The sequence below is a fragment of the Chaetura pelagica genome, unplaced genomic scaffold (genome assembly GCF_000747805.2).
Source record: "Chaetura pelagica isolate M959 unplaced genomic scaffold, ChaPel_1.0 scaffold3, whole genome shotgun sequence".
In the NCBI taxonomy this organism is placed as follows: domain Eukaryota; kingdom Metazoa; phylum Chordata; class Aves; order Apodiformes; family Apodidae; genus Chaetura; species Chaetura pelagica.
Window position 1 is genome coordinate 10,714,986 of NW_009952974.1, and position 19,724 is coordinate 10,734,709.

The 19,724-nt window shown below is 38.7% G+C and overlaps 1 protein-coding gene across 1 annotated transcript in view; it reads left to right on the top strand.

Annotated features, from left to right (window-relative positions):
• Window positions 1–19,724, top strand: part of CERS6 (ceramide synthase 6) — a 102,833-nt gene that overhangs the window by 45,517 nt on the left and 37,592 nt on the right. Inside the window, exon 6 of the mRNA XM_009996296.1 lies at window positions 9,355–9,412. Within this exon, the coding sequence (XP_009994598.1) occupies window positions 9,355–9,412 (58 nt within the window). The remainder of the gene's footprint in view (window positions 1–9,354; window positions 9,413–19,724) is intronic.

Sequence of the window (19,724 nt, forward strand, 5' to 3'; positions counted from 1 at the left end):
TAGGGAAAGGGGAAGAACATAAATGACTAAGTAAATGTACTTCTTCACAGTGTAAGAAGGAAAATAAAATTAAGGACAAGGTGAAATTTGAATGAACTGCTACAAACTTTGCTCATCTTCCTGTCTCAACTATAACAGCTGTGCAACTCCTGCTTAGAAGGTGGTGAGGTTTATCATCTGAAATGAAAGTACAGAATGTGAAGAAATAGCAAACCCTCCCCAGAAGACTAATCTTATAGTATCAAGGATGTGTGGTTCCTGTGCTCAAAATCCATATGTGCTGCACAGCTGGGCAGTTTCTTCATGGAAATGGAGAAACAACCCTAACACTTAGCCTAATTCTGGAAAGATCTGTACATGTGAAGGATCAGCATCTGCTTTCGGAAGCTAAAAACCAGTCTGAGGCAGGTGACTTAATGCTGCAGGAAAGTAACTGTCAGCAAGAGAAAAAATGGAAACAAATTGGTCTAGGAAGACAATTACTTGTCACAAAAGTTGCCTTAATGCATCTGTGTTAGCCATCATGGTTAGGACATTACTAGGAGAAAAGAAAATGCAGTCTGGAAGATTTTAATTTGTTGTTCCTCTAGAACTGGAAAAGAATGAGACAGTGCGTGGCTGAAGTGATCTCTACAGGAGGACTGAAAGGCCATGTTCGGAAACACAAGTGACTTGTGATATCACCAGTAAGAATGGAGACTAGAGGTCCAAGTAGGAAAGAACTTAGGTCGGTTTTTCTCTCCGAGACTTGTGAGCTATGTTCATTGAACATCACTGATGAGATCATGGTCTGTTGATCAGACCACAGGGGAGGGTATGTGGCAGTGACATCTGCTTTTTCTGGGTGCTCTTTCATGAGCTTTCCAGATAGCAGTATGTCTTTGTAGGGGAAGATTTGGCAATGCTGATGGATCTTGGAGGTCTTACGATACAGAGCTTTATTTCGTGAAGTCCTTGTAGCACTTAGAAGAAGGCAGTTGCATAACCATTAAACAGAAGCTGTGGAACCTAGAAGGAATTACCAAATACACCTATTTTATTTTGCACCTTGTCTGGTCTAATTATATAACCATGCTTTATTATTTATAAAACTGAATCACTTCAAAATTTAATACTGTATTTCATTTTTTTCTGCATTACTAGATTTTGCTCTTGAGATTTCAGAACTGCAATCTGAGCATATAGATTTAGGACAGGGCTGGTCTCAAGTGACACTGTAACATTAAATATTAAGTAACTGATTCAAGCTGCAGCCAAGAGGAAAAACAGGTGACAGTCAAATCTTAAGCCAGAAAATTGAAGAGGAAAGCAATAAAGTTTCTCAATTTATCATACCTGCTATTTTGCACATCTTAGTGAGCTGTGCCTGATTGTTTCCTTCCTCAAATAACTTCTGCTTAACTTCAGTGCAGGAGCTATTTACCATTTGTCTGGTTGCTCCAGTCTAGCTCAACAGCGTCACCGTGCCGAAAAAAGGAAAGCAGATTGATTGATGGATTAACACTATATAGCCACTTGCATCTGCTAGGCTTTGCAGAAATGCAGCAAATCATTGTTACAGAAATCTTGAGAGGCAGGAAGTTTAGCAGTAGAGCTACTGCCATTAAACATATTGTCGCACTTTCAACTCTATATGAGACTACTTACCAGGAAGTGAGTAAAGATTTAGTGAAGGATACAGACAGTTCAAAGCAGAGCTGCACTTCTATCTGGTTTCTGAATCAATGGAAACTATGCCATGGGACTGGCCTACCCACTAAGCATGTTTCTTTTCTGCGCAATGTTTGGGTTTTCAGTGTATAGGTCTGTAATGATCTAAGCACATACAGATGAAGGATTTTAAAAAGCTCTTAGTTTACTTTAAAAAGAGCTTTACTAAGGGATGGAGATTGTGAGATTGGAACTTAAGAGTAGAAATTCTTTAGTGATGCAAGATACCATATCATCTACCACCGTTCCGAAAAAATCCTGTGGGATAGCGCCGCTCACTGCTTGTGTGTTTTAGGGCTCCCGTAAGGGAAGGCAAAAACATCCAAAAAGATTGCTCAGGGTGAAATACCGTAACACCTGAATTTTTGTCTGATACAAAAGCACAGTTTCATGCAACTTAACTACTGTAAGACTGAAGTCTTAATACTGTAAGATCAATTCTTGTGAACCATACGAAACATCTTATGTTTGACTTTTGTGAGACTATTAAATGACTGAGGTGCTACTAGTACTGCTCAACTTTAGGTGGATCAAGCATGATTTTTATGTGCTCTGTCTTGTATTTTCACATGGTTTGTTCCCTAAGAAAATATATCTTTGTGGAGTTTTTTTGGTTTTTTAGGGGAGGAGGGATGCTGGTTTTTTATTGGTGTTTGTCTTGTTTTGTGTATTTTTTTAACCTAAAATGGGAGCTGCAATAAGTCGATAGAGAATGCCACAAGTATTAAAAAGTTAATCCAAAAGTTCAGAATCCACTGAGTTTTGGATCATCCTCTAAATATCTCTTCTTGGACATAAGCAACTAGAAGGATTGTGTAACTCTAGCTATATCAGGAGAAGCATTAATTGAATTAAGTTCCCCTGAATGACTCAGAAAGTTGAAGGCTCTGGTACTGTGTTTGAAGGAGCACAAAAATGCAGTATAAGGATAAAACACAGCTTCGAGTCACAGTGGGCACGTGGGGAACTTGACAATGCTTCCCGCTAAAAAGAAATGAACTTTCAGTGTTGTTTAACCTTGGCCTCAGAAATGCTCCTTCAAGCGCTCTCACAGTGAACACACTCTTCACAGCCACAGAAGATCATTGCACCAGAAATAGTTTTCAGTCTCAACTAACAATTGCAATAGCCCAGCTACATGCTTGCCCAGTTCAGTTAGACTGTGGGGATTAAATGAAGGGAGGACTAGCTGTGTGATGGTTCAACATGGTTCTCATCTTCTCCAGGTCCAAGGCCTGGACCTTTGGAGTTTGTGTTAGGCTTGGTTTGGCTTTCAGCCCAAAGCCTGAGCCTAGAGGTCTGTCAAGTGACTGAGAACAGCAAATCTGAAATATCACTGAAATGAATTTCCATGGGAAAAAATCCAGAAGCCTGCAGTTTCTCTGAAAATAGATTTCAGTCAGAAAGCCAGTTTCTTTGACTGGAAACAATGAGGTGAGCACATGGCTAGTTGCTGAACATGTGGGGCTTTTTAATGTTACCTGTTTTGAAGTGTGGCATGCTTACATTGCTGTTTTTGGACCTGACTATATCAAGTCAGTGGTAAAGAACAGCTAGAATTTGAGAAGCAAAATAGCTGTTTTGTTTTTAATGCATGAGTTTATTATGCTTCATATTGTCAAAAGTCACTTGGATAACTTTCGATCCTTGCACATAATTTCTGGGCATCAGACACTGGTTTGGCACTGGAGCTGTAAAAGGGGTGTGTGGGCTTCCAGGAACATGCTGCAGAGCTGGGGGGTCTGCTTGAGTGCATGTGTTCACAGCACAGCCATCAGGTTTTCCTGCAAAAAAAAAGTGGCAGAAAAGAAAAAATGGAGGAGCAGAGGAGCCTTTGTGCCTGTATAGTCTTCTTCCTGGGAGAGCGGCCACGCTGAGCGTGTTGTCTGACATAGAGCTTGAACATGTGGTGGGCTCTGCTTTTCTTGAACAGTATTGAGCAATTGGCTTTTATTGGCTGAAGTGTAATTTCACATTTCAGAGCAGAAATTTGGAGGGAGGTTTTAAAGACAAACTCTTCAGTATGGTGGAGGCAACCTGATTAGACATACACGTGTAAATCGTGAAATGTTTGCTCAAATGTGCACTTAAATAATTTTTGCTGAATTGAACACCACGAGGTATACCAGATTAGTTGGCAGAGGCTCTCCAGCTTTTCAGTCTTGTTAGTGTTCCATATCATGCTGAAACATCTTTAAAATTTCATTAGCAGCTCAAAGTTAAAAGGGTTGACAAGAGTGGTGAGACACTGGAACAGGCTGCCCGTGGAGGTCGTAGAGGCACTGTTCCTGGAGGTGTTAAAAAAATGGGCAGGTATGATGTTTCAGGAGATGGTTTAGTGTTTAGGGGCTGTAGGGAGGATGGTTGGACTTGATGATCTTGAAGGTCTTTCCAACCTTGATGAATCTGTGATTCTGTTAAGAAACTGTACCCTGGATGGGGAATACACTCACATGTTGAACAAAGGCAGTCAGATTTGTTGCTGCACTCTTGAGGGGCTCTAAGCAGGATGAAAATGAGCATTCATTTTAAGATTACCTTAGAAAATATTTTCTTTTTTTTTTTTTGTTACTGAAGAGTCAATTTTTAGCTTGACTCTTTGCTGCAGTGTGTCAGTACCGTATTTTAAATACAACAGCTGGCTTGATAAGCACTGACACACCCTGAAGGATTTGCCAGGGCCATATGTAAACAGATTTGATCTCCCTCATTCTGAGCTTGAGCAGACCAGACGTAAGCCTGGTTCAGTCTGGAAGTCTTGTAGGCATATTAGTGCAGGACTAAAGTGAATCTCATAAACCCTTTTGCAAACAGACAGATCAAGTCTTCCAGAACACTTGTTCCTTTCATCTGGGTTTGCTGGATTTAAATTAACCTAAGAAGTTTTTCAAGCAGCACACTTTGTGCTTTTGTGGATCACTGAAATTTTGTGTCTCTGTACAGCCAACTGGAGAAGTGTTTCAGGTCTGAGAGGCAGAGCAAATTGTCACAAAACCAAGTTCTGTTAGCTGTTGTCATCTTACAGTTAAATGTGAATTGATGTGGAGGTCACCTATAATGGGCTTCCATTGTGTTGCTTTACTAGGGCATCCACTATTGCTGGGGGGAAAAGGGGAACAAAAGATCTTAGTACAGATGTTACCTTGCTTTTCCTAATCTGTTAGGCTCTGCTACTTCTACTGTAGATGAGTTTGCTACTTTTCCTGTTGCAGGCAACCAGCTGTCACCCAAATGGCAGTTGTCCCTGGCGACCTGGGGATGTTCAGCCACTGATGCTTAAGAAGGACTTCGAGTGGGATAGGAGAAAGGGTACTAGAGAGGGTTTATGCCACTGCCCAGGCATCTTCCCTTCCCTGTGGTCTGTGACTATTCAGACTCTGTTTAGGCTAAGGGGTTTTTCCAACCATGAGAGTTGAGATTATTACCTATGGCAAATTGAAGACCTCACTTAATCAGCTACCACTTTGTGGATTCAGTTGGGAATAAGACTTGATAACCTCATGCTTAAGAAAGATGTCCTTCCCTTCTATGATATCCTATGCAGACAGAAAGAACTGTATGCCTAAGTCCCACAGTACTAAGGTGGTTTGGACACCGGGCTGTACCCTCAGTGGCCGTGATTTCTAATAACTGTTTCCTTCTACTTACATCTCTTAATCAGTGAGCTGCAGTGAGACCCAAATAGAGGGATTAAAGAGGTATATACTGTAGATGGTGTGTGATGGATTTCATTAGAGTACTTATTGCAAGAGAATTTAATTGAGAGTTCACCTTTGGACAAATCTTGCTAGTCAACATCTACATTGCATGAAACATTTATCTAATACCTTCTGGCCTTGTCTGTATCTTTTGGAGTGAATAATACAGCTTCACAGCTTAGTTCCTGTCCCTAATCTTTATTCCAAAGTCATGGAGTATTTTCTGCTACATAAAACAGCTTCAGAGAACTGAGTACTAATTCAGTTCCTGGTGTGTTCGGAGGTGTAGTGATCTATGTGTGAACTTGTGCAAAGGATTGCTGGTGTGTCTGCCATTACATTTCTCGTAGCACATTGCTGACAGCTACAGATAGGCTCCTGGCCTTTTTTTTTTTTTTTTTTTTTTCTGTACAGCTGAAGAGGATGGAAACAGCATCCTTAATTTTAATAATTTGTTCTATGTACATTTCTTCTGACTGTAATTCCTCATAAATGTTACTCATTCTGCTAATGTCCTTAACTATTGATTTAGTTTAATTGAGATGTTATAGATCTCAATATATGTTAATTTTTAGGAAACAGGCATCTAGTTACATCTTTGTCTTCTTTAACTTTATTGAAAAAGACAGTTACTAATTAAGTATCTTCAGCTGTTAAGGTTATTGGTGTTAGCAGTTTATGTGCAACATTTATTAAAATGTTGAATATATCTGGTATAACAGGCTAAGTAGCTATAATAATTTGCCATGTAATGATAAATACTTTAATAATGTAAAACCTTCCAAACCTTATGTTCCGCTATAACCTGGAATAGTGAAAGTTTTGCTGTGAATTGCAGCAATAAACCATCTACAAGTAGTGGTAAAACAATGTGGGAAGCTCCTTGGACTTCTTCGTATGGGATTGAGACTCCAGTTGGGGTATTGAGCCAGCAGAATTTCCCTTTGAAGCCCACAGAAAAGTCATCTAGCTGCCTTGTACAGAATAATGAAAAGTTCTTTCTAGCTCTGGGAAACAGCATCCTTAATTTTAATAATTTGTTCTATGTACATTTCTTCTGACTGTAATTCCTCATAAATGTTACTCATTCTGCTAATGTCCTTAACTATTGATTTAGTTTAATTGAGATGTTATAGATCTCAATATATGTTAATTTTTAGGAAACAGGCATCTAGTTACATCTTTGTCTTCTTTAACTTTATTGAAAAAGACAGTTACTAATTAAGTATCTTCAGCTGTTAAGGTTATTGGTGTTAGCAGTTTATGTGCAACATTTATTAAAATGTTGAATATATCTGGTATAACAGGCTAAGTAGCTATAATAATTTGCCATGTAATGATAAATACTTTAATAATGTAAAACCTTCCAAACCTTATGTTCCGCTATAACCTGGAATAGTGAAAGTTTTGCTGTGAATTGCAGCAATAAACCATCTACAAGTAGTGGTAAAACAATGTGGGAAGCTCCTTGGACTTCTTCGTATGGGATTGAGACTCCAGTTGGGGTATTGAGCCAGCAGAATTTCCCTTTGAAGCCCACAGAAAAGTCATCTAGCTGCCTTGTACAGAATAATGAAAAGTTCTTTCTAGCTCTGCTACCACCACACTTAGCTGATTAATTATGATAAACATATTGGGGGCCAGTTCTGAGTTTATTTTTTTCTGGATTTTTCTTTATTCAGTTTGATCAAACCAAAAGCCAAAAGTTTGTTGAATGGCTTTTGTGAATGTTGCTTAGCAGGAATTAACTTTTTCTACCACCAATCTGACTTATTTTTGAAAGTAGTTAGTACTTTGGCCAGCTTTGTCTGTCACCCAGTCCTGAGCCTTTATCTTCTGGTGCTGAATTCAAGTATACTTGTTCGGCAGGTTAGGGATAAAGAGCAAAGATTACCCATAGCATATATTAACATACGGTTGTATGCAGTGTCACCTTTGTAGCGTTTGAACAGTTAGAGTGAGGTGATTGTCATTGACAGACCCAAATAGTACCTAGTGGCTCTTGGCTCTGAGGTTTCTCTGAAGCTCCTAGAATTCTCCTACAGGGAGAACTCTAGGTGTTAGCACAGATCTACAGCAGTGGCAGTGCTTTGGAAGGACTGAGAAATCGGTGTTTCTGAATTTCTACCCTGATGGGTACGTGCCTGCCCAAAGCTGTTGGCCTCTGTGAGCGACCACTGGACGTTGGTGACAGTTACACCTTGGAGAAATGTGAAATAAAGATGATACTGAGGGGATTTTTAAAACAATATTCAGACTTACTAGTGAAAGATGGGCACTGGGAGTACTCAGCAGTGAGGTTAGATTTGACAGTTTTTACCTCCCAGTATTTTTATTTTCAGTGACAGTCTTCAAATTTTCACTAGATGAGGTATGTAACATTGAAGTTAAATGGCAGATTTAGTAGCCATAGGACCAGATTAACAAGAAAATTGTTACCCAAATAAAACCTTCCTTCATATTGCTGTCCTTGCTGGTTTTTTCTGTGTCATCTGATTTTTTTTCTACCAGCACAACTAACCTTTTGCCACCAAATGCTATCTTTTTGCATTATCTTGAGGAAACTGCCAGCATTAAAGCTGTGAGCCACATTACTAGTGTGACTGAACCCTTGAAGGGTTTGGTATGTGTATTGTATCAATTGAATAAAGTAATCTGTAGTGCTGTGGAAACTATGGCGTAAGATACTTTGAAGCATCCCACTTTAAAATTCACTAATGTCCTTACACTCTCCCGTGCTTAAATTGTCAGAGTTATTTTTGTTTGACACTTTTTTTTTTTTTTTTTTTATACTTGTAAAAGTTTCTTGGAATAGGAAGGTTTGGATTAACCTTCGCTAACATGGGCACATTTTCTGTTTTGAAACTGTGCTCCAGTAATGTCTGAATATGCTTCAGTGCCAATTAAGTGTAAGCTAATAGATTTGTCAGTGGAGAGAAATCTGTAAGTGCTGTAAAATATGTAATTGAAGATGATTCACACTGCAGTACTGCCTCACTAAGGAAGCTAAATCTCATCCTGCTATGAATGTTTTGAATAGTACCTCACTGTTTATTTCAAGCATGTTTGTGGAGTCACTCCAACCCTTGGGGAAAAAAAACCCAGGCTTTTCTCTGGGAATTTAGGCTGCATGAGGTTTTGATTTTATTTCCTTATACTTCCATCGACTCTTCTTTCCTAAGCCAGTAAGGAGTACAAAAGATAGGAAGATACTCTGTATATCTTCTTTTACTGGAGGAGAGAATGTTTTCCTATTAAATCTCCTGCTGCTTTCTTTGTTATTTTCTGTTGCTTCTAGTTTGCTTATATCTGAAAAGAAAAATTAGAAGCCCAGCAATTATTTCATGTGACAATGTAGAGTCATCTTTATCAAGGGAACTCTTGGAAGTGGACATAAATTGTGGATATATCTGTATCCATCATATCTATCTGATGCAGATGCACTCTCTAAAACCAAGAGTAAGTGCTGGAATCTGCTAAACGAAATTCCAGCTCATTGTGGATGATGCTTTTCATTACTAAAGACTATATTTGATGTGCAGCATTCAGACATCATCTGTTGAAGTCTTAATAAAATTTCTTATTATCATTGTCATGGTATCTAATAACAAGTGATCTTCCTGGCAGTAGACATGTGGGTTTTCCTCTGTCCTCCACTGTCCTGCTAGTTTTCCTGACACTTTTAATAACTTAATTATCCTTGAATTTGTTTTTCCCTATTATGTTTAGATGAAGTTAGCCAGTACTAATGGGAGGCCAGGAAAAGCAGGCAGGCGAACACAATGCTTGATAACAAAAGTTGTCAAAAAACAAACCAAAATTTTGCTTCAAATTCTGTTAATGTGACCAGGGTGTGGTGGTTTGTCAGTACTGTAAGAAATAATGTGTAGAACTGTAAAGTTTAAAAACCTGATATCCTAGAGTTAATCTCTTGTACCTTTTGCAGGTGGAGATTTACATTTTACCTTTATATATTTACCTATGGAGTACGGTTCCTGAAAAAGGTAGGCACGTATATTATTATGCTTTCATAACACATTACACATTTGTCTGAAGTCTTGTATAGGTATGATAGAAAGCACAGGCATATGACGCATGTTCACAGAGAATAAAAATTAAAATTTAATTTCCATTCATAAAATAAGTTGCTACTGGCATGGGTAAGGAAAAGTTCTCATCCGTATTTAATGGAGTAAAAAAAAACTAATTGGTATAGCAACATGCCTAGTTCACTTTATTACTTTTGATTATAGAAATTAAGCTGGCAGTGAGGTTTACCAAAGTATTCATCTCAATTTCTTCATCATCCTTATTTAAATGCCTCTGGCAGAGGTTGCTTTTTTAATCACAAATAAAATCCATTAGTGTTTTTTAAAATGCTATTTTTTGCCCTTTGATGTACTATAAAAAGAAGTTTCCGTGGAATTTCCCATCAATGCTGTGTTTCTGGAGATTTAAGCAGTGAAGGATATTGATAGCTTCTAAATGTCCTAGCATAGGTCTATTAACCCTGCCATAAACAGTAATATGGTTCCAGTTGGATTTATGGTTCCAGTTGTTTTTCCAGTGTGAATAGTTCTCAGAGCTTTTGTGCAAGTTGGGCCATATTTCTGTAATTCTGGTAAGTGAAATTAGGGGAATGTGTGATCACAATATGTTAATGTAATCTTCACTTTGGACAAAAAATTGACACAAGATGTATCCTAAATGTTTCTGGTGCTTTGTAAGTAAAACTAGCTATTAAAAAAAAACCCATCATGTTTAAGATTGGAATTCTTGAGGCTGTCCCAGGTGCCAGTCTACTTCGTGCCAACAGGACTGATAATGTGCCTGCATGGAAAGGGGTTGTGAAGTGAGTGCACCAGTCCTCCAGATGGACCAGAGCAGCATGTAATGGGCAACCTTACATTGCCTCCTTGAACACTTAGACTTTGTGTGTATTTCATCCATTAACAAGCTGTATGGTCATGATCTTAAGTTCTGTCTTCCGTCCATGTCTGCAGTATGAAATACAAGAATAGTTTTAATAAGCCATTATCACAGCTTAAAAGATTACTCAACCTAAAAGTGTGTAGAGATTGTGACTGTGAGTTCATAGGATTCTGTAATACACAGGGACTCCTGATTTTCTCTATTGCCACCAATACTACAAAAATCACAATTAGCAAATATCACAAAATCACAACTGGACAGCACAACTCTGATTAATAAAGCAGATCTCTCTCAACACAAATAGTGTCTGTTCTAGGAAGGAAGCTTTAAGACTGGCATTTCTACAGACTAAAAAGAATACAGTAAATGCATGCTGCATTACCAGCCATTGCGAGCTGTTTCCAGAGGTTGACTTGACATACAAAGTCCAGGATGTCTTCTTCCCAGTTCAGCATATCACTACAGTTTGAGGAGGGCTGGCTGACGTGGCATGGTTATTAGAACAAGGTATACCATTGCTTACTTTACAAGCTTAACAAGGATTGGTTGTGTAATTTTGTTGTAATTTTAACTTTCAACTTGTTTAACTTTTACAGAGAGAACTTATTAATCATGTAATTGTGTCTTTTTCCAATGTAGTAGATGAGTCTTACAACATTTTATGCTGTATTTGTTATTTCAGTGTTCTGCTTCATATACTCAGGTGTCTCTCTGGGAATTTGTGTAAATTAACAAAATTATTATTGTGATTGTATTTATATTTGCACCTTCTTCCTAGTAATATTGTGAAACTAAAAAAAGTACAGGCTTTTTGCTATCCATTGAGCACCAAAGATTTTGCTAGGTTGACTTAAGGGAGAACTCTGAGTTTGCAAGTAATAAAATCCAGACCCCAAAATCTGGAGGCAGACACTTCTTTCAGAGCTTTGCTACAGTACTGAAGTGGATAATTCGTTGTAATTTGTCTTGGTTTTCTTAATGGATCAATTGGAAAGAAACAATTGTGTCCTTAGGAAGCTACTGAAAAAGGTTCAGCATAATAAATTCTCTTACAATTGTGATAGATTTTTTTTTTCTTCAAAAAGCTGTTTTGCCTGGAAAGAAAGTTCATTTCATGGTGAGCTATGTCTTGCTGTGCTAATGCTACAGTAGAGATCTGCATCCTTTCAAGTAACAAGGTCTGCTTAAGACCCTCCCTAGGATACCTAGTTTGGAAGACTGATAAGCATGGTGAGTGAGCCCAGGTGCAAGGCCAGTCCCAAGGGTTGCAGTTCTATCACAGCACCATAAAAAAAATTTAAAGGGGAAATGGCATTTTTCTGCTTTCCAAATGAACAGAATCATTCAACGTTGGCAGGTTTGTCCAGTTCTGGATAGTTAAGATCCCTGATTTGAAAAAGTTGGTTTTGCCGTCTTGAGGTGGAAGTGTTCCTTATTAATTGGTATTACAATTTTTACTCTCATGAGGAACTCCCTTTAGAAAAGTGATCCAACTCAGTTATACAGAAGGCTCTCCTTGAAATGCTATGCCCAGTCCTTTGACTCTGATATAAATTCTTTGTTGGCTCTTGAATTGCCAGGCAACAAAATACTCTGACTCCTACATTATTGTCCTTCGGTATGACCTGACCTACTCTCTTTACAACCTGTTACTACTTTGTTTCGCTGCATATACTGCTGACCTGATTTTTTTGTGTTCGCATTTGGCTCTCTTAAATGTTCCTTCCCTAGTCTGAGGGTGAATTCATCTTTACCTACAAGATTGGCATGGAGCCCATCAGTTACTTAAGAATCACTTTGAGCTGGTTTTAAAGTTCTTTGCTTTGTGCTGGCCCTTTGCCTAGAGGTGAATTTCACCTTTTGGATTATTTCTGAAAATACCTTTCTCATAATGCCCACAGCACATGAATCATTGCTACTTTGTCTTCTGCTGTCACCTTCACTATCTTGCTGCATAAAACAGTATTACTGAATCAGTGCAGTATCAGCAGAAGGGTAGATGTTTGTGTTTCCTTGTGCCTACCAAACTGCCTGAGGAAGATCTATCCAGCATACTCTGTCAAAGCACCATTCTTGCAAGGAATGTCATTAGGTCTTCAGTGGTTTTGTAGAGCTGACAAGCTTACTTGGCTTTTTGGGAAGATGTGTCCAAGCTTAATAAACGGTAATTAGTTAGCAGGCTTATCAACTTTGTTTCAGTTCTGAAAGTGTGATACTGTCAGTGTGGCATGGCAACATGCCAAACTTAGTTTATTTTTAGAATGGTAGCAACTTACTGTATTAAAGTTTTACATTTGCCTTGCTAGAGCATCTCGCAAGGAGAAAGAAACCTGAAGTTTCACCTTTGCTTCTCACTTGTCTAGAGAACCACATGAAAGCTGGAGATTTAAAATTGTTTCTCTTTATCAAACTGTTCTTTTGGGGTTTGTGTTTTTCCAGTGACTGGTGTATGCTGTTAAGTCATAAAGTAAAAAACTGTACTTCTATTGAACAGTATTTTCAAAAAATTTTGATTCACAGGGAAAAAATGCCTGACCTAAAGCTTTATCTTAAAAGTTTGTTGCAACAGAACCTGTCAATGTAGATGTTTTAAATAAGTTTGTCTTTGTGGTGTTTTCAGGACTCTCTAGATTGGGTCATTTTGCTGAATAAAGTTCACAATAAACTCAGGAAAATCCTTTAGGCTGGGAAGACCAAAGGTTGGCAATGGGGTGTCCAGCATGTAGCTGTTTGTTGTTGGCCATGTTGTCATGGTCAAGTGCTGATACTGTATATGGTGCTTTTTAGCAATGTAAAATGCGCAAAAATCTGTGCTTCCACACTCTCTTCCTCCCTCTGTGCATATGGACATCTGGTTTCCACAGCCCCTGGGTCATATAACAGCTGCCTCGCAGCACTCTCCCTTGTCCCTTGCCAACTCCACCACTGAACTCTCAAGGCAGGAGACCGTTATGGAGTTTACTCTGGTCTTGCCCTCTGTGCCTCCTAATATAAATGCGTGTATGTTGTCAACTTTGCCATTGCAGTGATAGCACATCACTCATAAAGTGACATTTTATGAATGAACTTCTTCCTTATAACCTGTACTGTTGATGGTATATACCATATCAAGCTGCTTGTTTCCCTTTCCTTGGGTCTAAAGAAACAGTAAAAGTGCGGCTTCTACCATTGGTATCTGCCTTCTTCAGTCAAGGGGAGATTTTAACTGCAGGATGCAGCTATGTGACTGGTATGTCTTTTAAATGTTTACAATATCAAGGAATTATGTGCCTCTTTGAAGAGTTACAGTGAAGTGAGAGAAGTAAGTCTTTGGTAAGAGAGTAGAGAAGGCAAGGAACTTGTTTTTACTCAGAAGTTGACCACATGTAGAGGAGTAGCTCACAGCTTTCCAGATACTCAGCTGAACTATTGCATTACCTGCAAATTGTCTTACTATGCATGCATATGAGACCAACAGAGTTCAGTAAAATTCTTAATGTAATTAGTATTTAATTTTCATATTAGACATTCCTCCCTTTCCCAGTTCCTCTGTGTCTTCAGCCTTTTTTTTAACTCTCCTTTGTGTCAAAATCAGTAAATTAATATTACAGAGCTGCAAGACATAATTTTGCCAGAGGATTTGCTGTCATCTGTAACTAGTGAAGTAATTAATGACTTTACAATGTCAAAGCATCTCAAAGATGAAATTATTTCTTCTGTCTTGGTTTCTTTTTTATATATTCCTTATAAATTGTTGCTTCATTCTAAACTGCTCTATAACATAGCACTTTAAATTGTAGCTATCCTATTTGTATTACCCAGTGGTTTAGGGTTTGAAGTGCCCTCTGTAATTTCTCATACTTCTTGAGGAGATGGGATTGATGTAAATGTAGGCTAGAGTTCAAGACAGTTCTTTTTCTACCTCAAATGTTATCATTTTCAAGGGCAGATGTGTTGATGTTTGTTCTTCTATGTGAGGAAACAGATTGAAACACCAGCTTTCAAAGAGAAGGTGATGCTTTCTTTAATTGCTCATTGCCAACTCTGTTACTGCCTTCCTCAACAGATTTAAATTATTTGGGGCTGAAGAGTGAATGGCTCCTAAATCCTTAAATGCAAAGCATTCACCTTCATGTCCTCTCCTCATTGACCCTATTGTTAGCACGATGCAAATGCTAGATGTGACCAGCCCATCTTAGTTTTCAAGCTTAAGAGATATTTGGTTAAGCCTCACTATGTTTTGGCAATGGGGATTGCTTTTAGTTTTACTTTAACTCATTTCTGTGCCTCTTGTTTTTAAATCAAATGGTGAAAAAGGTGATTTTATTTTGTTTCATGTGGTATTTAGATATATACATACAAGGTACAGAACATGAAAGTTTAAGAGTAGAGAATCTTAAATGTAGATCTTACAAGCTATGTATTTCCTCTTTTGTTAGCATAACAGTAATCCAAAGTAAAGATGATGTTAAGAAACTATCTAACACCAAGCTAGCATTCTTTTATATGTGGTACCAGAGCCCTAGTAGCATTGGGAAAATTTTAATCTTCATGGGTAATGCATGACGAGATAGCACTAATTAGTGGCTTAGAAGACCAATGTCCAAGTTGATCTGTGATGTAAAGACACTGACTCTTCTACAGAGATATTTGGCCTCAAATGCCTTCATCACTGTGAAGTGTGATTATGAAAATATGATGTGGTCCTCCATTTTCCTAGGAATTGGCATAATAACCTGCATGCCCAGAGGCGCATTCCTTTGCTCTGGTAATAAATATACAACAGCATTCTTAGTGTCTTTATAAATGACTAAGATTTCAAGCATAAAAGATAACTAACTAATTACATATCAACTGATCATATATGTGCAAATTTTCCCCTTCTGAAATTTTTCAGCACTGCCATTTGTTTAATTTGCGTGTCTACAGCACACTTCCTTGCCGAGCAGCAAACCAGTATTAATGCCAACAATACTGGTTCATCTATTTCTTAGCCATACAGAGTCTCAACAGGCTCATGGGATGTTCAGCATACGTTGTAAACCTTTTCCTACACTGACTCAATAAAGCAACTTAATTCAGTCATAAATTACTTTGTCCAATAAACAAGGAAGATTCTAATTTCAAAGATGTACATGAGGTTTTCTTAACTGGTGCTATTTTTTCTTAATTGTTCCCCCAAGAGCTGTTGTTTCTCCAGGGAGCAGTGGAGGATTCCGGTTTGGTTTGTAACTTGTTTGTTTCTCTCTTTTCCTGACCTCGTTTGTGTAAACTTGCAAACAATGACCTGACATTGGAAAGCCTGACATGAGTGAGATCATAGGTAGTTTGCTACCTGCTGTACAGCATTTGTTTTCTGCGTTCTCTATCTCAAGACTGCCCATGGAAATCTCATGGATTATCTGAAGATCAGTAGTTGGGAGGAAGTGGAGCTTTATCCTTGATGTTCTCTTGGGAAGGCTGGTTTGCCATAGTGGCCTGTTTCCCAGTGGCCAGTTCTTCTGTTCTTTTGCAGCCCCAGGGCTTGTTGCCACTGGGAGTGGCAGGACCATTCAGGGGAGCAACTAAATTTTATATAATTCTATGTAATCTTTAATTTCCCATATACTCTTCATCTACCTCTTATGTCAATATATTCAGTTTTTACCTTCAATATGCCTTAGTTGTGCTGTGTCCTTCCCATGTTATATCTGAAAAGTTGTATTTTACTTTTGCTCAGTGAGCCTATCTGTCCTGTACTAGATAGATACTCCAATTTAAATGAAGAATGTCAGAGACCACTCCAGAGCCCTTCTAACACAATACTGATATTTCATATTTTAGTGTGCCATTAACAGAGGGATAATGTAATACATATGGCACTCAGGGAGGAAATGAAGCCTGCCTTTGGTGGATTGTACGTGCTGTAAAATTGATGTGCACTCTTTTTTTCTTGATTACTTTTTCTTTTAAATCGCAACAAAACAAATAGCTGAGTATCTGAAAGTGATTAAAATTGTTAAGTTGAAATAATTTTGGGTGTTTAAATCCAGTCATATTCCTACTTATTTTCATGAAAACAATTTCTAATTCACTGTGGAAGCAGGAAGAGCACTTGTGCCGGAGTCCCGTGAAGAATGCTGTTGTGAAAAAGGGGAAATACTGTATTATATTTTTAAATAAACATCATGGGTGGAAAAGGCTTCCAGTAAGACCAAAGTCAGATCCCACCTAGTGGAAAAGAGATATGTTTCAGATATCTCTTCAAAAGGGCATAAAATTGTTGAGGACATTTAGGAGAGAATAATAGAGTACTTCAGATGTCTGAGGTATAAATCATGATTCATGCTGTGGGGAAGATCAAAGTCAGTGGAAAAACTTAACTTTAAATTACTCCAGTATTTCAGTGTACATCAATAAGGAAAATTAATGCATTTTAGACAGTGAGGATTCATAAGACAAGTCCAGTCAGAATAGGAAATGATTGTGTAAGCTGTTTGAAGTTTGATAATAACTGGATCAGACAAAAGAGGACAGAGCTAAGTTGGCTGGCAAAATTTATTTGTGACTGAAAGGAATCAGATTGTTTTTGAAGCCAACATGGCTTCACTAACAGCTTCCCTAACAGCAAATTGTGCCTGACAACTTTGGTGGACTTCCATATTGGGGTTACAGAGTTGGTGGATAAGGGAAGAGCAACTGAGGTCATCTACCTGGATTTGTGCAAAACATCTGACACTGTTCTGCTTGACATCCTTGTCTCTAAATTGGAGACACATGGACTTGATTGAGGGGACCACTTGTTGGATAAGCAATTGGCTGGATGATCACATTCAGAGTTGCAGTCAACAGCTCAATGTCCAAGTGGAGGTCAGTGGTTAGTGACATTCCTCAGGGGTCAGTCAGACTGGTGCCATTTAATGTCTTTGTTGATAATATGGACAGTGGCATTGAGTGCACCCTCAGCAAGTTTGCCAGCACTACCAAGCTGTGTGATGTGGCTGACACACTGGAGGAAAGAGATGCCATCCAAAGGGGCATTGACAAGCTTGAGAGGTGGGCCTGTGCAAACCGCATGAAGTTCAGCAAGGCCAATCACTTGGGTCTCATGGGCCAGGGCAATCCCAAGCACAAATAAAAGCTGAGCAGAAAATGGTTTGAGGGCAGTTCTAAGGAGAAGGATTTGGAGGTGCTGGTTGATGAAAAGCTCAACATGAGCCAGCAATGAGAACATGCAGCTGAGAAAGCCAGCCATATCCTGGGCTGCATCAAAAGAAGTGTGATTACCAAAAGCAGGTCAAGGGAGGTGAGTCTTCCCATCTACTCTGGTCTTGTGAGACCCCAGCTGGAGTACTGTGTCCACCTGTGGAGCCCTTGACACAGGAGGGACATGGACCTGCTGGAGCAAATCCAGAGGAAGGCTACAAAGGTTCTTAGAGGGCCAGAGCACTTCTCCTATGAAGATAGGCTGAGAGAGTTGGGGATGTTCAGCCTGCAGAAGAGAAGGCTCTGAGAAGACCTTATATTGGCTTTCGAATATCTGAAGGGGGCTACAGGAAAGCTGTGGAAGGACTTTTTGCAAGAGCATGTAGTGATAGCACAAAAGGTAATGGTTTTAAGCTGGAAGGGGATAGATTTAGATTGGATGTTAGAAAGAAATTATTTAGGGTGAGAGTGGTAAGACACTGGCACAGGTTGCCTGGGAAAGTTGTGGCTGCCCCCTCCCTGAAAGTGTCTAAGGCCAGGTAGGATGAGGCTTGGAGCAACCTGGTCTAGTGGGAGGTGTCCCTGACTATGCAGGGGGGTTGGAACTAGGTGGACTTTAAGATCCCTTCCAACCCAAACCATTCTGTGGTTCTATGAAAAGGAGAGTATCTGTTAGCCTCCTAATTCAGTAATAGGACACCGATGGCAACAGAACTTTCAAAATGCAGACAATGGGGAGAAATATAACATGGGCCTGGTGAGGAAAAGCGATGTGCTGATCAAAAAAATGTATCTAGAATTGAATTTCAGTTTATCTGCTTGGAATCCAGCTGGGGGTTTTTAATAACATTAGAGTAATAAGTGAAGGCTCTGTAATCAGCAATTTGGAGAGTTAAGCTGGTCCTGAGCCACAAAAAGCAGTTTTACTACTTGTACATTACACTGTTGTTCTCGCTGCTAAAAGAGGGTCTGATCTGCCAGACCTGGTGTTGCCTCATGGTCTGCTTGCCAATTTTGACTGCTGCACAATATTCATCTTCTCAGCAGCCCACCTCTCTGAAAGATACAAATCTTCCAGTATCCTATACATAAAAATGGCAGATCTAGAGGAAATACTTCCTGGAGTGCTTTATTGGGCAATTTCAAGATAAAAATAGCTTTAATTTGTTTGGAAACTAAGGTGGCTCATTCATGCCTATAGCAGAGTATTTAGCACTTAGTATTTAGCATTTAGTATTATTGCCAGGAGCTTTTCATGTTTTGCTATTCAGATCAATGAAACAGTCTTATTTTCCACAGCTAATTAAACTTGAGCAGAGAGTATACATTTGGATATAATAGGAGGTTATTAATTATCTGACTGGTGCTTTGAGTTGCCGTTACTGAGTTGAACTCACTATAGAGGCAGTGACTTGGCGCAGGATAGCTATATCCTCATTTAACTAGTATAACCTTTAGAAAAATGCCTATTTTTCTACTATAAGAGATCTGAGTCATAAAGCTACTTCACTTTACTCTTAAAGTAGTAGGGAAAAGAACCTTGCCAGTTAAGTAAAGATATTTATTGAGGGATGTTTTGTGGTTTTTTTCATATTTTACTGCCTTCAGTGTTACCGCATTATGCATCTTGAAGCTTTCATATTTCTCCTGCCTATTGATGGTCTTGGCTACTGGCTTTTGAACAATGACAGAAGTTAGCATGGGGAAACACTGCTTGAAGTTCAAATTTAATTCAAAGTTTTGCTTTTATTTTTAACTGCTACTATCTCACATGTGACTGAAGAATTTTCACCAGAGACTTTGGGGCTTGGTTTGTTGTCCTGTCCCCAAGATTTTAGACTCAAAACCTGAGGGAGAGTAAATTCTCTCCTCTTCCTCAGTTTCTCTGGGTTTTTACCATACCCCAAATTTGCTGTTTATGACTTTATACTAAAACTTAATAATAAAACATAATTAAAAACATAATTATTTCCTGTGGTCTCATCTGTATCTGCAACCCTTATTGCTAGTTATTTCAATAGATCAACACATTGTGTCTGAATAGATTCACTGGAGGATGACAAATGGAAACAACAAAAGGTTTGTATCTGTGCGCTTCCTCAGCTGGAGGAGAAGATGAAAAACAAAAAGGAAATGGACGTACAATTTTATGTAGGCTTAGACATTTTTAAAGGTTTGGGAAATTATTTTGTCTCTCTTCCTTTGCTCTAGTGAAGTAAT